Source organism: Nyctibius grandis, chromosome 16 (assembly GCF_013368605.1).
Source record: "Nyctibius grandis isolate bNycGra1 chromosome 16, bNycGra1.pri, whole genome shotgun sequence".
Lineage (NCBI taxonomy): Eukaryota > Metazoa > Chordata > Aves > Nyctibiiformes > Nyctibiidae > Nyctibius > Nyctibius grandis.
The window spans coordinates 3,017,623-3,039,705 of NC_090673.1; the positions used below are offsets into that span (position 1 = coordinate 3,017,623).

Here is a 22,083-nt window from a genome sequence, read left to right on the forward strand (position 1 = left end):
GCACCCCTACAATCCGGTAGCCACTACTCCAGCCCACACAGGAGCCTGCACGGCGCAGAGCGGGGCTGGGCAGCACAGACCCACCGCGGGTGCCCGGCGATCCCCAAATCACACCCCAGCCGTGGCAGGGACGGGGACAGCCCTCGCGTACCCACCGCACACACAGCCCCAGCTCCCAGCTCAGGGAGCCCTCTCAAACTCCTTCCACGGTTTCTAAGTCATCTCAGTTTCTTTTCAAGGTTTCAGAGCAAAAGGTCTCTGACGGCAGGGACGTCACTATCGCGACAGTGATATCGCTGCTCAGCAAGAGCACGGAAGAGGAGACTGGATGCTCCTCTGCCCGGGACGTGCCCACGGGCAGCCTCACACCCAGCGACTTCGGCACCGCTCCCGCATCATCTGTAGAGGCTTCTGCACAGAAATGATGCTATTCCTGCCCACGTTTGCAACAGCACAGAAGCCACAGGATGAATTTCACTGTTTCCTCCCCACACGGGTCCCAGAGCTCGCTCACAGCCAGAGACTCTGGAGCTGCATTTAAAAGCCCAACAACCACAACGGCTTTAGAGAGTCCTGGCTGCGGAGGAAAGCCTGGAGACAAGCCTCGCATGCAAAGCAAGAGATCAAAAAGCAGGTGAAGAAGGCGGCCAGCCCAAGACATAGTTATTTTTCAGCTCTCCCAGGTCTGGAAAAGCTGGATTCAGCAGAGCCAGGTTCAGCTCCCAGCTGTGCTGCAACCTCATCATGCGTCCACCTACTTCCCCAGGGGCTAAAAACCTCTCCTAAAGTTCAGCCCAGGGAGCTAAGCTTTGTGTTCTGTAAGAAGCATACGGGCGGGTGGCAGCGTCAGGGCTCCCAGGTGAGCAGACGTGGAGGATGCGACGTCCCCGCGGGCTCAGCCAGCTGAAGAGCTCCCTGTGGTTTTTCCTTTAGCATTTCCCAAGCGAGGGCTACCCAAACCAAACCCCAAGCAGCTTATGGAAATGAGCATAAGAGACATTAAAGCTACGCTTTAATTACAGACATACGTGTTGGCAGAGGACGGGGTGGGTGCTCCAGGATCAAAACAGCTCAGAAGGGCCATTAGAAACCAGCTTGGAGGCGGTGAAAGGCGGCCAAGCTCCCCGGGGTCCCGAGGAGCCTCGGTGAAATCCCCGGGGAGGCCAGCGCGGCCGCGCTCCCAGCCCCACGCGTGACGCACGCCCCGTTCCCAACCCAGGCAGGAATGGCTAAAAATACCAGTGTCTCTCCCTCCCCTGAGCACGCAGCTGAGAACTGTTTCCGTTGACTCATTAACCTGCTGAAGAGGCATCGAACGCGCCGGCCACGACCCACTCTGACATTTCAGATGGTGACAGAGGGTGACAGCATCCCAACCCCACTGATGGCTGAGCCCTGCTCCAACGCACGATGCTCCCTCTCCCAGCACCTGACAAGGTGCAAGTCAGGGCGAACAGTCCCACAACTCTGAACTTCTAGGGTATTTTCTACACCACCTAACCGAGGGACCGGGGCTCTCAGCGAAGCACCAGGCAGGACAGGGGCCAGCGATGCAGCAGCGGGTCCCCACCCCTGCGGACGGGGATGCTGTGTGTGCTCCTCGCAGGTGCGAGCACGCTGACTTACACCCTCCTGTCCATCCTGGTGGCTTTTTGTTTTGGGGGGTCAGGTGGAGGCTGGGGCTGGATGGATTCCCACGACACCAGGCTGCGACGCGTCTTCCCCCTCCACGCCGGCCCGGAGCGAGGGGGGAGGCGCAATTAATAATGCACCGCGCTCCCGACCCATAAATCTCCAGCATGATTCAAGGGCAATGTGAAGGGTGATGGAGAAGGCCTCGTCCAAGGTCAGACAGCGAGTCCCAGGGGACGGCCTGGGAACGGGAACAGCGGCCCCGAATTCCCACCCTGCTCCCAGCGCCGAATCTGGATCTGCTCAGCGTGGGCACGTGCATTTGTTGTGTCTGCTGCACATCCTTAACGAGTTACCAACAACAGCCCAGCGCTGCAGTTATTTCAGCAAGGCTCCAGAAAAGCTCGGCACATCCCATAATCAAAAGCATGAATGAGCCGCAGAAACATCGGAGAGCCGACAAGCTCTGCCGCCACGCCGCTGCCCCGCCTGGGCACCACACGTGCGCTTGCCTGGGTGCCACAGCTTCCAGCACCCCCTCGCAGAGTCGGGGTGCCCACCCCGGCCCCCCGCCAGCCCGTGGCCCCCGTGCCAGGCGCTCCATGCGTGCAGCTCCCTGCGCGCCTCCAGCCCTTTGTTCGCTCCCTCCCCGCTCGCGGCGCGCAAGGCTTTTCCTCCAACCCACCAGCAACAGGTTTTGTCCCTCCGCAGCAATGCGGGCACTGAAAGCATCCCGAGGCAGATGTTTCTGCGACCTCTGACCCAAGACTAATTCAAGAGTTTTGCTGTTTTCCTTTCCGCGCTAAGCTGCCATCTGCCACGGCCAGCACAGATGACACCCAGGCGCTCCCGCAGCCCAGCCCGCCCCGGCACGGCTCCCGCATGGCGGCACGGGGGCTTTGTTCGAATTGGGGATGCCTCAGCCCTGCTCAAGCGCAGCCCGGGGGGTGTTTAAGGGGGGCTGGGGGCATGGGGGATGCCCTGGACGTGGGGGGCTCAGCGAAAGCTCAGCCCGCAGCTGAGAACGGCCGCGCTCGCACCACCCACCGCTCTCCTGCCTGGCCCTAGGGTGCGTCCCCCCGCAAGGGCTGAGACCGTGGCAGAGCTGGAGGTAAAACCCACCTCGGGCTTAAAACACACAAAATAAACCAACAAGCAAAATGAAAACCAGGTGTAAGCTACAGCACGGCCACCGGACACGCAGGGGCTGTCCCCTGTCCCCGTCCCATGGGGGGGCAGGTCCGGGGGCAGCCCCACGCTGCGGGAGGGGACGAGGGGCTGGCGGGGAGCCCCATCCCAGCCGCTGGCCCCGTGTCCAAGCTGCCTCTTATCTGCGCTGCTATCACATAACCTCTTCCTCACCCTCATCTGCTGGAAGCATAAATGGCCGCGGTTGTTTTCCCCAAGGTACGAGCACCGTGGGAAAGCCGAGGAGGGGAGGCTCAGGTCCTTACTCGAGCCCTGTTTTGGGGGTACTGGAGACTAATGGGGCCAGGAGAGTCCCCGCTGCCACTGGGGCAGCAGCGAACCCAGGCGCTGGGTGCGGGGTCTCCCCCACCCCGATGCCCATCCCCAGGTGCAGGCTGGGCTGGGGGGATGCTGCTCTCTGCTCTGTGGTACCATGGCCCGGAGCAGCCATCCCAGATGAGCCGCCCTCCCTGCGCCCCAGAGTCCCCAGCAGAGCCACCCCAGCACAGAGGGGGTTCAGAGACCATGACTGTGACCTTGCGTGGTGCAGAGGGTCCCCACCGAGGGCCCATCACACCTGCAGGACCACAGCCCCTGCACCCTGCTCCCAGCTGCAGAGCGGTGGCACGACCCTACCCCATCACCCCCACACCTCTCGGGGCAACCGTCATCCTTGGGCTTACGAACGGGAACCACAACGTCCTGCTTCACCCCCTCCCCTGCGCAGCCCCGGCAGCTGCAGGCGCTGGGCGTTTGTGTTCCTCAGGCATCCACTCACAAGAGCCACTTTTCCAGTCGTGCCGGTGCCTTCCCACCTGGCACAGCCTGAAGCAACACCTCAGCTTTCTCCTGAAGTTACACCCTTCCCCCTAAGACACATTTGGTCGGTGCCAGCCCGGTGGACCCTGATCTCCCCCAGCTCCAATCCAACCAGAGAAAGGGCTGGTGCTCAGGGATATGTCTCCATGTCGCTGAGAGGAAAGATCTGCTTCTTATTCCATCTTCCCATCCCACCTTATTCCATTCATTCTTATTCCATTGCCTCCTGCGAGCCCCTCCCGTGTTCCTGCATGGAGCATCACTGGGGACCGCAGGTGTGTATGGCCACCCAGCAGCATCAGCCCACCTTGGAAACACCTCGCCGAGCGCGGGAGCACGCTCCACAGCCAGGGGAAGGCAGACAGGCCTGGAAACCCGTCCTGCTGGGAAGGCAGAGCTCAGCACCCTGCGCTCTGGTCCCACAGAATCAATGAGGTTGGAAGAGCCCTCTGGGATCATCGAGTCCAACCGTTGCCCTGACACCACCATGTCAACTAGACCATGGCACTAAGTGCCACGTCCAGTCTTTTCTTAAACCCCTCCAGAGATGGTGACTCCACCACCTCCCTGGGCAGCCCGTTCCAATGGCTAATAACCCTTGCTGAGAAGAAATGCTTCCTAATGTCCAACCTGAACCACCCATCTCCTGCTCAGCTCCTGCCCTGGCATCGCCACCCTGCTTGGGGTGGCACAGCACCCCTGGAGCCGGCAGAAGGAAGATGGGTGCAGGGAGACGAGGAACACTTTTGGACGCTGCCCTCACCTCCCTGGGGCACATGGGGCCATGGATGCTCCCTCCTGCCCTGGCAGCCGGGGGCTGGTGGGGGCCGCTTGACCCACCTCCTGGCAGCACAGCAGGGCTCACCACGCCTCACCTGCAGCTTCGCTCTGTGGTTTCTGGCACACAAGTCCATTAAGAAACCAAAAGCTTTGCCACAGCTCCCAGGAGAGCCAAGGCAGAGCTGCCCAGCTCCACCTCACCCATATGGGGCACCCCAACCAGGCGACGCACCCCAAAGCTCCCGCCGGCCCTGCCGCACTCCCCCGGCGCCGGCACTGCCCCACAAACACCTCCCAGCACCAAAAACCAGCGCTAGACCAAACCGGCGGTTTTTCACAAAGTCCCATCCAGGCCCTGCTTTATTAAACACTCTGGGACTCCAGCCTGGGAAAAAAACAGAGTTTCACACAGGGAGGGTGGTTGGCAAAGCAGCAGGTTACTCCGAGTGACATCAGGTTAATAAAGCAAGAGCAGATCTCCAGTCTTGTTTAATTAAAAAAAGCAAACTGCAATCCAAAGTCTTTGATGTGTTTTTTTCTTGTTCCATTTCATTTTTGACCTAGCCCAAGCCATCTAATTGAGATTCCAAGACCCAGACTTTCATCTGGAGAGAAACTAAAGGAATTCTCAAAGCTGGATATACTCATGGACAGGAGTGGGGAAAAAATGTGCTACAGCCCTGTTCTTCCTACCAGTGTGAAGGGAAGAGGGGAAAAAATGGCTTTGTTTCTTAAGCAGACATTAGTCAGGACAGTTTGGGAATCAAAGTTCCCATTGTAATGAAAAAAACAATATAATCCCATTACTAAGCGAAGTGGCCAGGCTGTTCACCAGGTGGTAACCGGCTACCTGGGAAGGAGTTGGCCTTCAATGGAGCTTCACTCACAACAAACATGAAAGATGTCAAAGGAAGAGACCAAGACAAAACTCGCCTCATTCCCACCCTCAACAATGGCTGCTATGAAATATCTTTTTTTTTTCCCCTCGAGTTGATGTTTTTTATATCCTCTGCTGGTGTCAATCCGCTGCCCTGCGCTGGGCTCTGCTCTCCCTGCTCATCCTGGTCCCTGCGCCTTCTCTTGGAGGAGCCCGTTTATGGGGTGACCATGAAGGAGGATGAAGGTGACCATGAAGGAGGATGAAGGTGACCATGAAGGAGGATGAAGCCATGAAGGCTTCCAGCGGGGGATCCCCAGGGAATACAACCATCCCACCGCCCACCCGTGGGGCAGGGGCAAGCGTCCCGGGGCAGGACCTCAAGCCAGTGCCCCCACCGGTGACTGCTGTGCCTGTTAGACACCATCAAGTCACCCGGCTCTTCTTTCCCCCTACTGTGCTGCCCAGCAGCTGTGGCAACTGCTCCGTGTTTCGATTTTTCATTTGTAAACATTTTCCCCTTAAAAATGTTTTATTCTCTAAGCCAGCAGAAGGAAAAGTTGGAATTGGGGGGGAGATGAGGAATTTCCCCCTCCCCAGGCCACCCGCCAGCCCAGCACTGCTGGTGCCCGAGGTCACTCTCCCTTCCCCATCCCTTTTTGGGGGAGATGCCCGTTTTTGCCTGCTCTGGACACAGTGCTGCCCACACGTGCTGCCTGTGCAGGGTGAATTCACGCTGCCTTGCTCCCGGGAGCTCTGGCATGCACGCAGTGCCAGTGTCACCATCTCTCTCAGCGATGATGAACTCTTTTTTTTTTTTAACTTTTCCAAGTTTTGGCTAAACACTGCGCTGCCCGAGAGCCAAATATGGAAAACTCCCACCCGGGGCACGCGTGACCCCACCATCCCACTCTTCTAATCCTGAACATAAAACCTGAGATTAGGATCTGAACAGCCACCAAGAGTTTAAACAAGCTATATTTAGCTCCGATATTTATAAACAGGAGGAGAGGGGGGTTTCGCAGAGCACACGGGTGCCCCTGCGGCACAAACCCTACCGAAAGCCAGAGCAACTTGCGCCGGGGCTGTTTCGGTGAGACGGGGAGCGGGCAAAGGACAGCGATGGACCCAGCTCCCCACAACCTCACAGCCGTGGAGCTGCCGGTTCCTCTTTGCCAGCAAAGCAAAACTCCTGAAAATAGTTATTAGCAACCAAACCCTCGCCCCCTCGGAAACCGTGGCCTGAGGGATGTAAAGCAGCTACGAGCAGACGGGGATCTGCTCCCGGGATCTGTATCCCAGGATTTCTGTCGAGTTTAACCAAGGAAACGGCGAGGGAGGGAGGGAGGGAAGACTCTGCCTCCGACACCTTTTGCCGGCAGAAATCCCTGTGTCAACATGACGCCCTCGCCGAGGGAGCGGGGACAATGGTGGCGGCGCTGCCCTCCGGCCGCAGCCCGCATTCCTGCCCCCTCCCCTGGAAACCCCCCTTGTGTGGGGAGCAGCGGGCCCTGTGAAAGGGCCGTCTGTCGCCCTGCCTTTTGACTCCGAGGGCTGTGTCTAACATTTTAATGGGGCTGGGGGCCGGGAGAGGCCCCCCCTCTCCTCCCGGGCCGCTCGCCCATGGGGTCACTCTCCCAGCCCGCCCCGAAGCTGGCGCACGGGGCTCTGGCCACCGACTGCAGCGGGTGTGAGGTGACATCCCGCTGTCGGCACCCACGTTCCTCCACCTGCCCCGAGAGGGGCGATTCCAGGGGTTACCCGGCCGTGAGTGCCTTTGGGAGGGTCTTTTTCAGATCCCCCTGCGCAAGGATGCACTGGTGGGGCGGGAGCGCTGGGGACGTGCTCTCCTCCACGGCTGCTCATCGACAGCAGATAATTTCCATCTTAAAATAAACCAAGGCACCCTCAGAAACACTCAGCCCCCCAGGCAGTGATGCCGGTGGGGAGCTTAAGCTCCTCGGGGTCCCCATCGCCTTGCTGATGGCACGGGGACATGAGATGGAGCAGTTGCCAAAGTAAAGACCCTCCTTTGGTTGCTCCCCTCGGTGACCACGCCAGGAGCCACGGAGGAGGATGAGGAGGAACCAGCAGCAGGAGCCAAGGCTCAGCCCTGCAGCCCTCGCAGCAGCCTGGGACTGATCCTGCACAGGTCCAAGCAACGCCTGGCACCACCGCGCTGACCTGAGATCAAGCCCAAAGCAAGAGGCTCCCCAGCCCGCCGGCACCCAGCCCTCCCAGCCCACCACCCCACGGCCGCTCGCCTGCAGGGTGCCCCCGCTATTAAATAAGGGCAACGTTATGGCATCATTAAAACTTAATAAATCCATTTCCCATATAAATACCATTAAATTCAGATTTTGGGGAAGGGAATTAGGGGGAAAACTTGTTAAAAGAAAACGACTCCTGCGCAAATAAATTTTTGCAACTTGACTGAGCGTGAAAGTTTCCCATTAAAATGCAACTCCGCTGCCTTTGCTGGAAATGTGCAAGAGCCTAATAACCAGGGCCTAAACATTAACTGTTTAACTGACTTTTCCAATATTAACTCCAGACCGCCGTGGGGGAAGGGGAGGATGTGACGGGTGAAAGCTTGGAGTAGACATTAATTACCGCTGGGCGAGGAAAGCACACCCAGAGCCGCCCCGCTCACATCTCACCGGTGTCGTGCTCCCTTTGCAGACACAGATGAGGGACATCACTGGCCAGGAGCACAGCACGAACCCTGGATCATCATTGTAGGTCCCTTCCAACTGAAAATGTTCTATTCTATGCTGTTCTGGGCCAGGGCTCCCCATATGGCCTGGCCAAATGTCTCCTCACCATCCCCAACCCCTCACACAGGCTTTAGTCGTGGCCCTGATCCTGCACCCCTCGCACCAAGCACTGCATTTACCATCAAGGCACCTCCATCACCTAATTCACTGCCACCAGGGAAACTGAGGCACCAAGCAGACCTCGCTTGATGTGTGTGGATACCCTGACATCATCCCATACTGCAGACCCCTGCCCATGGGGCACTCGCCAAGGCGGGGAGGTGAGAGAAGGCGACCGACCCCCCAGACACGTGCTAGAGCTGTAGACAGAGGGGCTGCAACGGGTCCTGGCACTGCCATGTGCTGAGGATGGCAGAGCCCGTATGAGGGTGTGTGAGAATGAACGGGCGCCGTCACACCTCGGCCAGACGGCCAGCTGGAAGCAGCGCTGAGCTGCTCTACCAACGAGACTCAGATGTCAAAGTCAAGACTGGGGTGTTTAAGAAAAGCCTGGACATGGCACTTAGTGCCATGGTCTAGTTGACAGGGTGGTGTCAGGGCAATGGCTGGACTCGATGATCCCAGAGGGCTCTTCCAACCTGGCTGATTCTGTCCCCAGGTGGGCGTCCCCAGCTGTCCCGGGGCTCGCCGAGCAGGCGGGTGGGAGCTGCCATGGCCTGGTGTCACTAAGACCTAGGGCGGTGCTGGGAAGACTTCCCAACACCACACGCGATACGTATGCAAAGAGGGTTGTGCTATTACGTCCAGCTGGGGCTTCCTCAGCTCTCCAGAGCCCCTGGTCTGTGACCCTGATCAGACCCTGCTGACGCCAGCGGTGCCAACGCAGGGCCCTGACCCTCTCACCTCTCTGCTCCTGGATGCCTCCACGTTCAGATACCCAAGAAGCAAAAATACAACGTCCCCCTCAACACCAGCGTAGCATTTCTACGCCTATTGCAGACCGATGTGAGGAGCTGCAGTTTTACCCCAGACCAAAGCACGAGCACAGCCCTGGGCTGGTGAGCGCCCAACACAACACCCATGGCTAGCAGTCCTCAGGATGGTGGTAACACTGGCCCACTGCTGCCAGCACCTGTTGACACCGACCCCAAGGAGCCTGGCACCGCAGGATTGAGCCCTTCCACGGACAGATGAACTGGGAAAGCTGGGATGCCTCCTCCACGCAGCAAATCCAGGCTCACGAGGGCACCATGCATCAGGGCAGCTTCAGGGACCTGCAGGATTTTGGCACAGTCACTTCCAGGCGCTGCGCCTCGGTGCTATGTGCCGAGGGCATGCAATGAGATGAAAAGACCATTCAGAAATCATCGGGAATCACCCCAAACCTTCACCTCTCCAGCCTGATGGTCTTTCTAACCCTGGCCCCCAAAGCAAAGGGCTGCAGGAGGTCAGCCCAGGACTGGCCTGAGGAGCTGTGAGCGAGCAGCCCAAGTGCCCCACGGTGCTGCCCCATCCTGGGTGGCAGCAGGAGCTGGCTGGACACAAAGCCACACACCTGCAGTGAAGCAGACAGACCCCGAACACCTTTTGGCCCCTGGGATGGAGGCAGGACTCAACTGAGACCCCACTGCACGTCTGCTTTCCTAGGGTGGTTTAAGTTGTATCCCAGAGGCTCTTCCACTCTACATGGTCTAAAAACTTAACCTGGAGTTTGGCGACACGTTAACCACAGAGAAATCTCCATCCAGGTCCAGACCTTACCAGCTCTCAGTAACTGCACCCCGAGGCTACTCCCTCGTTAAACACACTGATGCTCTATAAATTTCACATTCCACTCATGTACACACACCGTTACCATTCGGGACACCTACCAACACGAGCAAAACGAGGGTCAGCACACCTCCAGGCCTGGAAAAAGCAGGTTAATTTCCAAACAATGTTATTTTAAAACTTGCTAACTGCCTGTTGATTATGTTATCCAAGCCCTTAATTGGTGAATAGGTTGGTCTTGCGGTGACTTATACGTGTCTCCCTCATGCTACATACAATAAACTGTAACGGCCTTGGAGGTGAGACCAGGGTATGTAGTATCAGCTGGAACAAATGGTGGCTTCCAGCCAAGTATCAGCCAACAATGGACATATGGTGGCTTCCAGTAGGTAGGAAGACAGTGAGTCAAGTGGTTGAGATGGAAGAGACTTTGGTGTAATAAAACGTATCCCATATGACGAAGCGAGCAACCTCCAGAAGCTGCCCATGGAGCAGAGCCCCGTGCACTACATCACACCTCTGATCTCAGGTGGTGATGGCCACTGCGAATACCTCATCCCCTCTGCATCCTGGGGAGCCCCTGAGCAAATTCACCTCAGCAGGCATCACCCCATCTCTCCTGCTCATCTCTGTCCCGCAGGTACTGCTGAGGGACCTACTGAGATGTCACCTCTTGAACGTGACCCATGCTGGCCCCTGCCCAAACGCAGTACAACCCTCTGGCCATCACAAGTATCCCAACCATGTCAAAAAATCAAGGAAAAAACCTCAGACCAACGAATAAAATCCCAAGGCAAGTTAGCAGGAGTCAGTGGGACCACCTGAGACAAGTGATAACCATCAAGACACCTCACAGAGATGTAAACAGAGATTCTTCTAGAAAAAGAGCTAAAAAATCCTGCTGCTGTCCCTCACCAGCTGGGCTCCTCAGCTAAGTTTCTCTTCCACTGGAATACGAAACAGGTGACGCTTTTGTATTTTTAATCTACCCTCTTACCCATTTCCACCTTGTTCTTTCCGAGAATGAGATCAGACTCGAAAGCGCCATCAAGAATTCTCAACATGGCTGAATCACCGCTCGTCTACTTCTTTAAGAGCTTCCTCTGGTTGATTGTTCAACACTCCACCCTCTTCCTCTCCAGCACAGAGACTGCATTTTTTCTTTGTTATTATTTCATGGAAATAACGTTTGGTTAAAGCACATGAGAAAAACCAAACCAGAAGGAAACTTCCGCCCTTTACAACGAGATAACAATGACTGAGCAGTTGAATAACTTGAAGGGCACAGAGAGCTGCAGGGCTCAGATCACTCCTCTGTCTTCCTGGTTGTCTCCTGAAAGAGTTTTGAGTTAAAATAATCATCTCTTCCCACTACAGTCCCCCCTCTGAATGTTTCTTCCAAGGTTTCTGGCCCGCTGCCCGTGGAAGCTGGTGGTGGCAACGGGCACCAGCTCAGGAGCCATCACCCTGGCTGAACTACAACGCCACGCTGATTCATAAACAGAGGAAGTACTTTAGCAAACCGACTTTTCCCCCTTTTCAGCGCAAGCCTAGTGATTAATTTAACTTATTCTTTTCCTTTGCCGTCTATTTGGCTTCTCTGGGCAAGAGTATGACAACCCAGCCGCAGCTCCTCTGACTTTAATGGTGAGAGGCTGGTGGAGCGGGGTTCGAAGCAGCCCTCTTTAATGCCATCTGCTTTTAACTAGCGGAGCAAGGGAGGTCCTGGGAATAAATGTCACGTGGCACAGCAATCTAAAATCAGCCCTGCTCATTTGCAGGGATGCCAGTCAAAACTACAGTTATCCAACAGCCTAATTAGGAGCTATCACTAGAAGTCAAAACGATCTTTTGGAAAAACCTTCTCATTTTGCCTGGGAAAATGCCTCAGTCAAAGGCGAGTGCTTTTTCTGGAAAGCCGCAGCTCCCCAGCGCCGCGAAACCACATGCCAAACACCGCGGCAGCCGCTGTTTGCTGGTCCGAGCCCTCCCCAGACCGGACCTTTTAAAGCTCCAGGTCTGGTGCAAGTGCCACGTGTGGGACAGAACCACCCTGCGCCTTACGCTGGGCTCTGCACAAGACGCACAAAACTCTCCCTCTGCTCTTCCAGCGCTCGCAGACCCGGCTACCCCTGCCAAGACGGAAAGCAGCTCCAAAGGCAGCTTAATTAGACCGCTTCTGTCGCGAGCCCTCGATCAAACGCTCAGTCCTCTCCACTCAATTAAAGCCCTGCGTGCCCCGGACTGCCTGGCAGAGGGACAAGCGAGATAAGGCACCTGGAGTTTTATAAACTAACGCTGTAAAGTAATAAATGCAGAGAAAGCTCCTCGTCTCGCACCGGCGATTCCCTTTCCGTAACAGGGCTGATAACTCGGTTTTGGTGTTATCAGAGTCGTCTCCACGTATAACCCAGGTACCTCCCTCCCGCCCCAAACGCCGGGACGCTGGAGGAGCGTCTCCCTCGTATGCTATTTATTTCACTCCGCTTTCTAATTGGATTTGTGGGGGCAGCACAATGGGGCTTTATGGCCAAACTTTGTTAAGTGCCAGGCCGAGCGGAGATGTGGCCAGCAGCCAAAATGGTGCATTTCACGCAGGCGCCAAAGGGCAGTGCCAAGCTTTTCTGCGTCTGGTATCTGTGTTCTTGGCTCTGCTTTGTTTAAGAAGCTTGGAAGCAAAACTACTCGTAAAGAGATATTCAAACAAGTGAAAAAAAACAGGATTTTGCGAGCTGCTATCAGATACCTTGGAAAGTTGCACCTCCTCCAGTCTGGCAGTACCTCTAATATCTGCCCACGGAGCGTACCCTGCACAGGACAAGCGCTTCAACACACTGAGAGCACACACCTTAGTTTCCTGCAAAAAATAACTCGCACACACTCGTGAAGCCATCCCGGCGTCTGCAGCCAAGAGAGAGGCGGTTATTCACAGCCAGCAACGAAGAAGTTCTTTAAAGTTAACTTTTCCTCTTAAAAAAAGCCCACCCCAAGCCTACTTTGGAGGCTTCTCCTCCAAATAGAGCTCGCACACATCACATCTAATTAGATTCCATCACCATCTGCACATGAAATGTAAATCAGGAGTTGCAGAGACTTAAGAAAAAAAAAAAAAGGGAAGAATGACCACAAGGAAAAGGAGGGGTGTAAGGTTGGGGAGGGGGTGGAGGGTTGGGCATTCTGGGAAGCCATACATGATTAGTCACACAGCATTAATCTGCCTCCCTTAACAATAGCTGCCGAATTTCGACCGAATCCCAGCTGTCGCTCTTTGAATGAAAGAAAACAAGATTTAGAGCGTCAAGCGTTGGTAAGGGCTTCTGTGCAAAAAAAAGTGGCGTGCATTCATTAGTGGCTCACAAAGGGACCCAGCCTTTGTCCATTAAATTGCTCATGTGCCTGATTGATTTGCTGATTTATTTGCACCAAAGGGTTGGGGGGCTCAGCTTGGAGAAGGGGGTGGGAGGTGCCCGGCTACTGGGCAGAGTAACGGCACCCAGGCGGATTTGCAAAAAAGCAACACACATTGTCAAGGGAAACTGCCATTCAACAGGTTGGGATTGGAAATGCCTTCAGGTTCCTCCGCCGAGGACTTCCTATTTGGAAATTTGGGGTGGGTGGGAACATCTCCCCGCCTGCTCTCAGCTCAGGCCACGTTCAACAGGCAGAGGGGAAATCTGGCCGGAAAACAGCCTTGCCCATTCACATTTCTTTTATGGAATAGTTTTAAAAAGGGAGCTGGAGTCTTATTCATTTCTCTTGGTTATTGTTCCCTGGGAGCCTGGAGTGAATCGGCCATCGCTGCGGTGGGTCGGTTGGTCCTTCAAAGAGTCCCAACGCTTTACACATCCGTTTCCCCACAATCGGCTTGGAGAAAGCTCCTGCCCGGGTGCCAGGTCCTGCCAGGAGCTCCGGGCTGGACCGCAGCTTGGCACCGGTGCTGGCAGGGCTGCGGGAGGAGGTGGCCCTGCTTCCCCACCTGCCCCAGGTGATGCCCCACAGACACCAATGGGGTAGCACCAGCAGCCAGAGCCACGCCATGAAACCTCTCTTGAACGTTTATTGGAGACGTACTGGACACTGCACCACGAACTGCCAGGGTGCAAGGGACTGAACGGCAGCGCTTCGGGGCCAGGAGGGAGTAGCTGGAAGACAGACAGACAGCCTCCCTCCCCGCCCGACGGTCCAACGAGCGCCGCGGGCTGGCCCTACCTCCTGCTCCATCAGCAGGGCAGTCTGCATAGGTTAACACCAGCAAAACATGGCCCTTTGCCCATGTTTTTCCACCCAGCTAGGAACAAAGCCCGATCCTGCCAAACTCGCGGCGACTCCTACACAAGCAGGTTATTCCTGCCACTCAAGGAAAGAAAACGCATCTTGCCCTATTAAATCCAGAGCCTTCAAAGCAAAGTCAACATGCATGTCAATACTTTGGTCGGGGGAGATGAAAATCCTCTGGCTCCTCCATACTTACTGGCACACCTCCGTCCCGTTGAGAAAAGTTTCACACTTGCCTCCGTTGAGGCAGGATTCGGCAAGCTGCGTGCACCGTAAACCTGCGAAGAGAAGGAGAGCGTTAGCCACAGCGCAGGTGCCGGGAGGAGGTGGGCAGGGACCGCGTGGCCCCAGCATGGAAAGGCTCACCTAAAAATAAACTCAGGGTGGGCTTGAGGGTAGGCTCTGCCTTCTCCTCCAGCGGGAGGACTGACAGAGAGAAACCCCAGATCAGGCCCTTGAGTGACAAATGCCATTTGGGAAAAACCGCCTGCTGGAGGGCCCATTCGTTACCACTAACTCAGTAATGAAATGAGTCGCCCCATCACAACTTGCTATGAGTAAAGGTTTCATTGTCTGGCCCTCAGAGCCCAACTCTGCACAGTTACCACAGCAACTCGCTGAAAGTACCAGAATCGCTTCCGAGTTCCACCCTGGCTCGCTCTTCCCCTTCTCTGCCCCACTCGCTCTTCACGGTAACCGGCTCTGCCACACGCGTGTGCAGCCAGAGGAATTTCAGATTGAGTGACTACAGCTTCCCATCGCCACCGCCAGAACCAAACCTCTCCCCCGGACGGCTGCCGAGCCCCACGCACCCCGGGGACACCCCGCTGCGCTCGGGGTCTGTCCCCAGCCCCGCATGTCCCAGGGGGATGGAGCGGGGTGCTGGGGACCACTCTGGCCGGGCACAACTTTCTGCAAACTCTGCCTCCGAGGGGCCGAGCGCCACGCACGGCTCGCAGCCCCGGCTGCCCCGCTGCCTTCCCTTCCCCAGATCCTCCCAGGACGCCCCTGCTCCGGAGGAGGCTGCTCGCTCGGCCCCGGGGCGGGAGGGGGACACCGCAGGGCCCCGGGGGTATCGCAGGGCCCCGGCCCCCCCGGGGGTGGGCTGCTCCCCGCTCCGTCCCGCACCTCCGGCCACTTCCAGGGCTCTTTTCCCCGGCCCCGACCGGCCACCCCCGACGGTCTCCCAGCGCTTTTTGCGGCGAAGCACCCGGACCCGCCCCGGGGCCGGCGCCGGGGGGGTGGGGGGGCCCGCGGGGGGCCCCGGCTGACTTTCAAGAAACAGGAAACCCAGAAAAATTTGCAAAACGGTCGAAAGCTCTCGCGGAAAAACAGGCAGGAGCGCGGCCGCCCTGCGCGCCCCTCCGCCGGGCCGAGCCCGTCCCGAGCGCCGGCTCCCCCGGCCCCCCGCCGCGCCCTGCGCCGGCCGCCCCCGGTACCGTGCTCCGGTCCCCCCAACGGCAGCGAGCGCAGTTCCCCGCGGCAGCCCCCGGTACCGAGCTCCGGTTCCCGGCGGCCCCGAGCGCCGTTCCCCCGCCACCTCCTCCGGGGCACCGAGCCCCAGCCCCCGCCGCGGCTCCGGCCCCCACGCGGTGCCGAGCCCCGCTTCCCCCACGGTCCCGGCCCCGGTTTCCCCGGCGGCGCCGAGCTCCGGCTCCCCCCGCAGGAGCTGAGCCCGGTCCCAGGCATCCCGCAGCACCGAGTCTCGGTTCCCACGGGGGCCCCGCGTCCGGGCCCCCCCCGGACGGCGCCGCGCTCCGGTGCCCCGCGGAGCCCAGCCGGGACCGGGGCACACGCCGCGCCCGGCCCCGCTCTCAGTAAACTTCCTGCCGGGCGCTGGGGCTGCCGGTGCGGGGCCCGTCGCGGCGGCCCTCACCTCGCGTCAGGGCGGGCAGCAGGAGCACCAGGAGGCCGGGCGCCAGGAGCCGTTCCATGCCGCTCTGCTCCCGCCGCTCACAGCCGCATAGATCCGCGGGGCCTCGGCCGAGCCGAGCCGGTACCGGTACGCGCTGCCCCAGACACACCGCGCCCCAGCGCCGAGCGCAGCGACTCCGAGCGCCGGCGCCTCCCGCGGCTGCTCAGCCCCGGCGGGCCGGGCCGGGCCGGGCGGGAGGGCGGGGGGGGCGGGACGGCGCGGGGCGGGACGCCGTGGCACGGCACGGCACGGCACGGCGCGGGATGGGACGGGACGGGACGCTCCTCCCTACCCAGCCCGGGGGGCCGCCGCTGGGAACCCCCTTCCCACCACGGAGGGTCCCTGCGTGGGACGGGAGTGAGGGTGCGGGGTCCGCGCAGCCCCCACGGGCAGCCCCGGTGCAGACATCCCCCCCATACAGCCACCGGACTTCCCCGGTGCAGCCCCCCCTCCATGCAGCCACCGGACACCCCCGGTGCAGCCCCCGCTCCATGCAGCCACCGGACACCCCCGGTGCAGCCCCCCCCTGCAGTCCCCACAACCCCGCAGCGCAGCCCCCTCATCCCCGGTGCAGCTCCGGCACAGTCCTCCCGTGCAGCCCCCACAAGGAGCCCCCACATAGTCCCTGTGCAGCCCCAGTCACCTCCAGTTCAGCCCCCCCACCCCAGCCTTGGTGCACCCCCCACCATGCACACCCTGGATTATCCCAGTGCAGTTCTCCCCGTAGTCCCAGTGCAGCCCCAGTACAGCCCTCTCCCAGCTCTGGTGCAGCCCCCTCAACCAACCTCAGCACAGCCCCTGCACAGCTCCCCCAGTGCAGCCCCCCCAGCCCCTGCACAGCCCCTGGGGGCTGCAGCACCTGTGCAGGGACCACAGGAGGACCCAGGCCCCCAGCCTGACCTGCAGCATGTCTGGGCAGGGGCCCTGGGCACATAAACCACGGGGACACACAGGGATGGGGTGGTTGTAAGTGCACCTGGATGCTCGGGCTGAGCATCCCCTGGGGTCACAGGAGAGCCGGGCGCAGGGTGTGCTCGTGGGCACGGGGTGGGATTCCCTTCCACCCTGACCTGTACCACGATGCAGGTACGCGCAGGTACGCTGAGCCACTTCCTCCCCACCTTGGCCGTGCGTGCAGGCAGCTGCCCGCGGAGCTGGGGTCGGATGTTGTTTGTTTTGTGCTGTGAACTAATGAACTCGCAGAGCCCCGGCCAGCCCCATGCGCCGCATCCACAAATAAACAAATAAATTAGGAGAAGAAGGGAAGCCAAACCTGGGAGGCAGCCCAGCAACCCCCAGATGTGCGCAGGCTTCCCGCGCATGCAGCGCTGCCTGTGGGGTCCCCCGTGTCCCCAGAGCCCCACTCCAGCCCGACACTCCGTTGTGGTTGAGCCTGGCACACCGAGCTGCCCCAGAGCCTGTGGGATGGGAGCGTGGGGACGTCCCACCCGAAACCCAGCCAGGCCCTGAGCCTGGGGACGGGCTTAAGCACTTAAACTCATGTTTGGGGGTGTCACCCGCGGGCTGTGCCTGCAGGGGGGTGCTCAGCGGCTGTACCCACAGAGAACCTGTGTGAGGGTGCTAATGATGTGGGGGCCAACCCTGCTCAGCGAAGCTCACCGTGACACGGGTCCCCTGTGTCACACCACAGCAGCCTCGTGTCTGCCACCGCAGCGCTGTGCTGTGGCGCCTGCAAAGGAGGGGGCAAAAGCTCGGAGCACAGAGAATTTGGGGTTCTAACCGGCCCGGGGATGGGGGCACCTAAATCCCGTCGAGTTCATGGAGCCCCTCCGAGCTGTGGCTGTTGGAAGTCATCGGGTGGCTCCTTCACAGCTCTCAGATGTGGGGATGTGCAGGGCTGGCTGCCGGCCTTTGGCTGAAAGCTTGGGAAAGAGGAAGAGGAGCAAGGGTCAGCAATGGGTTAATGGGAAGGAGGTGACACCATCGTCATCTGTGTCTCTCATCACAGGGCACCTCACCACCAGCCCCCGGGGCTCATCCCATCCCATGCCAGGCCCAGTGTTATCCCACTGCTTCCTGTTGTAAATTATTTCCAGAGCAAGTGTGAAACAATTAAACAAACCGAAGGGCAGAGTCTGCTCGTCAGATCAAAGGAGCGAGCCCTGCAGCGGTACTTCGCTCCCGCGCTCTCCCCTGCTTCCCCGCTCCTGCACTCGTCCCTTTGGGCTCTAAAGCGGTGCCCTGATCCGGCTGGGGGGGTCGGGGCTCTGAGCGGAGCACAGTGCCACCCCGGGGTTCGGGTGCTGCTGGGAGCTCGAGCCCCTCTGAATCCCTAAAACATCCCGGGGGAGACGCCACTTGGCTCAGGAGCAAATAACAGATGCCAAAGGACGTGAGGCTGTAATGCCTCTTCACCGTCATTTTCTGCCCTTGGCAGGGAAGTGGGTGCCCCCCCTCTTTTATGCTCCCTGCAGACACGAGTAGGATGGCAGCGGCTGGGCAGCGGGATGCAGCCCCCACCTCCGCCCCGGCTGAGTGACATCCCTGTGCCACCACGACCATGCCATGATCTTCAACTCCAGCCGGAGGCAAGGCAGCTGCGAGGGCAGCCTGAGGCTTCCACCGCTCAGGCTTCCTTGGAGATGGAGCCTTCTGCTCCCTTTCTCTCCATCTTCTCCCCTTCTCCCTCCCCACTGGGAGCATCTCGGCTCTACCTGCCTGGAAATACCGGCCGTAGCTTTGCCCGGGCTTGTTCTCCACGTGCAGAAGGCGCCGCGTGTTCAGCTTAGCTGCGCTTGGGGACTTGCTCCCTGAAACTTGTGGGAGCTCCCCCAGCCCCAGACCATGGTGGCCATGCCTGGGTACACGGGGCCATCGAGGTCCTGCCATGCCCGCGTTGCCTGGGGACAGAGGGGCGGCGATGCTGGCTGCTGCGCGGCGCGGTGGGATGCAGCGGCAGGACTGGGTGGTGGAGTCGCTGCTGCCGGGTAACCGCCTTGCCCCCTGAGCATGAAAGGTCAAATACATTTATTTATGGCCATCACGCGGGGGCTGCTGTGACCCCACGGCAGTGGGGCAGCTCTGCACCAGGGCAGGCTTTGCCGTGGGGCACGTAAAAGGCTCCCCTGTGGTTTCCCATGGGCAGGACGGGGGCACGAGCATGTCGGGGTGAGGATGACTCCTCCAGCCAGGCGCTGCTGGGAGATGTCCCGCTTTAATCTGGTGCCATCCTTCCCCTGGTACGGGGGGATATGGCGCAAGATCCTCGCAGGGATCCTCCTCGAGTTGCCTTCTCCCAAATGCCTCCCCCAGAGACTCCTACCAGTTAAAGAAAAAGGGGAGGAAGGGAAAAGTCAGCATTCAGCATAAATCTTTTTGCAATAAGAGGTGAATATGCCATAAATCCAAAGAAACTTTTTCCTTTGAGTGGTCTTCAGGGGTTAAAAATAATGGGATTTTAGGTACTTTTAAAAATAGCGTTCGTAAGAGGCTTTAATAGAAACCTTGGCAACTGTCCATGTGATTAGTGATTTCAAAACATAAAACCTCCACACATGTTTAAAAGTTTTAATAAGTTAAAATTAAATGAGTGAAACTCTGGGAATATTTTTTTGTTACTGCAAGCTAAGAAAATTATGTCCGTTAAGCAAAACTTAATACAAATATAAACAGGTAACGCACATCTGTAAATTATTTTCATGTCTCCAGGGGCTGGAAAAAAACCTAAGTGAGACCAGCATTCTTATATATATTTTGCCTTGACAGCTCAGGAAAAAATTTGCCAAAAACCAGAGTTAGAGCACTGGGCTGGCGTGGGAAAGTTGGTTTAGTGAGAAATTTGCCCTAGGCTATTTAAATAAAAACAGGCGTTTTTTTTTTAATGGCAAATGCCTGTTAAATACAACCAACGCGGCTTCCAATCGCCTGAGTAACTGGTGTGCCTATTCCTTCTTGACACTTTCATCTCATTATCAACACAATCAATATTTTGCTCTTCTACGTTCAGCGTAATAAAAACAGGACCGATAAGGCAGGCATCAAACTGGATCTCTCCCGCTTCCCCCCTGTGCTGGTTTGGCATTCCTCCGCCGGCTGCTTTTTGGAGCTAGTACACGCACCCGCACCCGCGCCCTCGCTCCCGCTCTCAAAAAATGCAATTTTTAGTAATTAAGCATGAATCAAAGTGGGTAGAGCATCCTGGAAAGTCTGAGCAGATAAAAATACAGCTGGTCATGGAGTCTGCGATGTAAAACTATCCCAGCCAAAGCTGCCCCGTAATGGGATTAAGCTGCGATTCCCCAGGACACTGGAGAAATGAGGCTGGATTTGCAAGAATGGTCTAAATCCTGATTTTTTTTCTTTTTTTTTTCTTTTTTTTTTCTTTTCTTATATAGCTGAGTGGAGGATTGTGAATGGACGGCCATAGGATAAATCACACCGATCGCCCCAGCCCTCCGGCACGGCGGTGATGGCAGCACGTGCCAGGGAGGGTGGTTGTGCTCCGGCAGCACCGTGGGGATCGGTCCCACCGGGTGTCCGGGGTGGGGACGGGACAGGGCACAGCCAGCCCTCGCTGCCGTGGGCAGAGGTCGGTGCCATGCGTGTCCCTGCCCTGGCACGGCTGCTGCGCCCAGGCTTGGCACCGGGGTTTTCCTCCTCGCGGGCTGCTGAAACTGGTTTTAATTGCACGGTTGCTTCTGGCCGTCGTTTCTCGGTGTGTAAAGTCAGCGTAGCAACTCTCACCCATGGGATTAGCGACAAGCGGGGAGATATCCCGGGGGAGCAGACTTCCCCACGCTGTTTGTACCTGGGTGAAAGGTGCTGCAGCGCTATTGTGCTATAAAATCTGTGTCATGTTTAAAATAAAATGCCTTTATGGGCTGCAGAGGGAGAGCAGGTGCTGGGCAGGCGTCTCTCCGCCCGGCCCCGGCCTCGCCGTCCCCTGCGCTGCTCTTATCCGCCTCCATAAACCAACTGAAACATTCGCTGTTGTGTAAACAGAGGCCGACGGGGTTTATGGAGCTGCGGGTGACAATGTGCCCGGCCCCACGCCTGTCCCATCCCCACGCTGCTCCCTTGCGGGTGCCAGCACATGGGTGCGCCCACCCGCGCGGGCTGGCTCGAGGTGCAGGTCCCCCGTCCCTCGGCCCCTGTCCCTGTCCCCTCCACGCTTGTTCTTGTCCTTGCCTGCACCCGTGTGCTGTCCCCTCCCTCACCGGGGTGATTCCTCGGGGTGTCACAGGCACTCAGCTCATGGTGGGGGTGGCTCTGTCATGGGGGGAACACCCTGGGTCTCTCGAAGTGCAGACCCCAGCCCAGCCTTGCCCCCAGCCCTGGGACCGCGCAGGACGTGTCTTCCCCTTGCGTTTCATGTGTATCTGCTTTCAAAACCATCCGTTTCTTTGCTTTTTCTTCCATTCCTCCTTTTCCTGCTGAGGCACACGGGACTTTTCATCATCTCAGCGAAGAAGTTGCTCACCGGAGCGTGTGGAGGGGCCAGGAACAAACCTCTTCTGATATTTACATTAAATGATTGAAAACCATCGCTCGCAGCAGTGAAAACCCCAGCGCGCTTCGCTGCGCACAAGCCCGGGCATGAACCTGATACTGGATGTCTGGACCACAGCGCAGCGCCGGGCACAGCTGGGATGCGCTGGCATCCCCGCGGCTTCACCCGGCTCCGCGCTGCTGGGATTTGCCTCTCCCGGGGCAAGCGCTCAAGACAAGACGTCACACCGCGCGGACACTCACTCCGTGCAGGTTTTTGGGCAGGTTTTTTGGGAGACATCACTCCCAGAAACCCGGGCATGCCCCTTCTCGCTGAGCTGGCCTGGGGGGGGGGGGTGTTGCAGGGTCCTGGGATGCCACCGACGCCCGCAGGTAGTTTTAGGGGCAGTTCTGTGCCAGCTCTGTTCTCACAGCAATGGGATTCGGGACTTGGGAGCTCCTGCGCCGGGCTGAAGCCAGCTGAAATTCTTAAGTGATTACAAAAAGAGGGTGAAAAAGTGCTTTCCGCACCCCTTGCTGCTTGCTCCATTGGCGGGCGCTCCCACCCACCGCCCCCTCTTTCCTTCCGCATGGAAACAGGAAGATTTGGAGATGTTTCGTTTTGCAGAGTGGCTGCAAAGCAGCTCTTCCCCCCAAAACGT

General features: G+C 58.2%; 1 protein-coding gene across 2 annotated transcripts in view; it reads right to left on the reverse strand.

Annotated features, from left to right (window-relative positions):
- The window catches only part of NOTCH1 (notch receptor 1), a 43,849-nt gene extending 27,765 nt beyond the window's left edge, over positions 1 to 16,084 (reverse strand). For both annotated transcript variants that reach the window (XM_068413663.1, XM_068413662.1), the window contains exons 1-2: positions 15,935 to 16,084; positions 14,255 to 14,336 (exon numbers count right to left, since the gene is read on the reverse strand). In XM_068413663.1, the coding sequence (XP_068269764.1) occupies positions 14,255 to 14,336; positions 15,935 to 15,992 (140 nt within the window). In that variant the 5' untranslated portion in view covers positions 15,993 to 16,084. The remainder of the gene's footprint in view (positions 1 to 14,254; positions 14,337 to 15,934) is intronic.
- Positions 16,085 to 22,083: the final 5,999 nt, after the last annotated feature.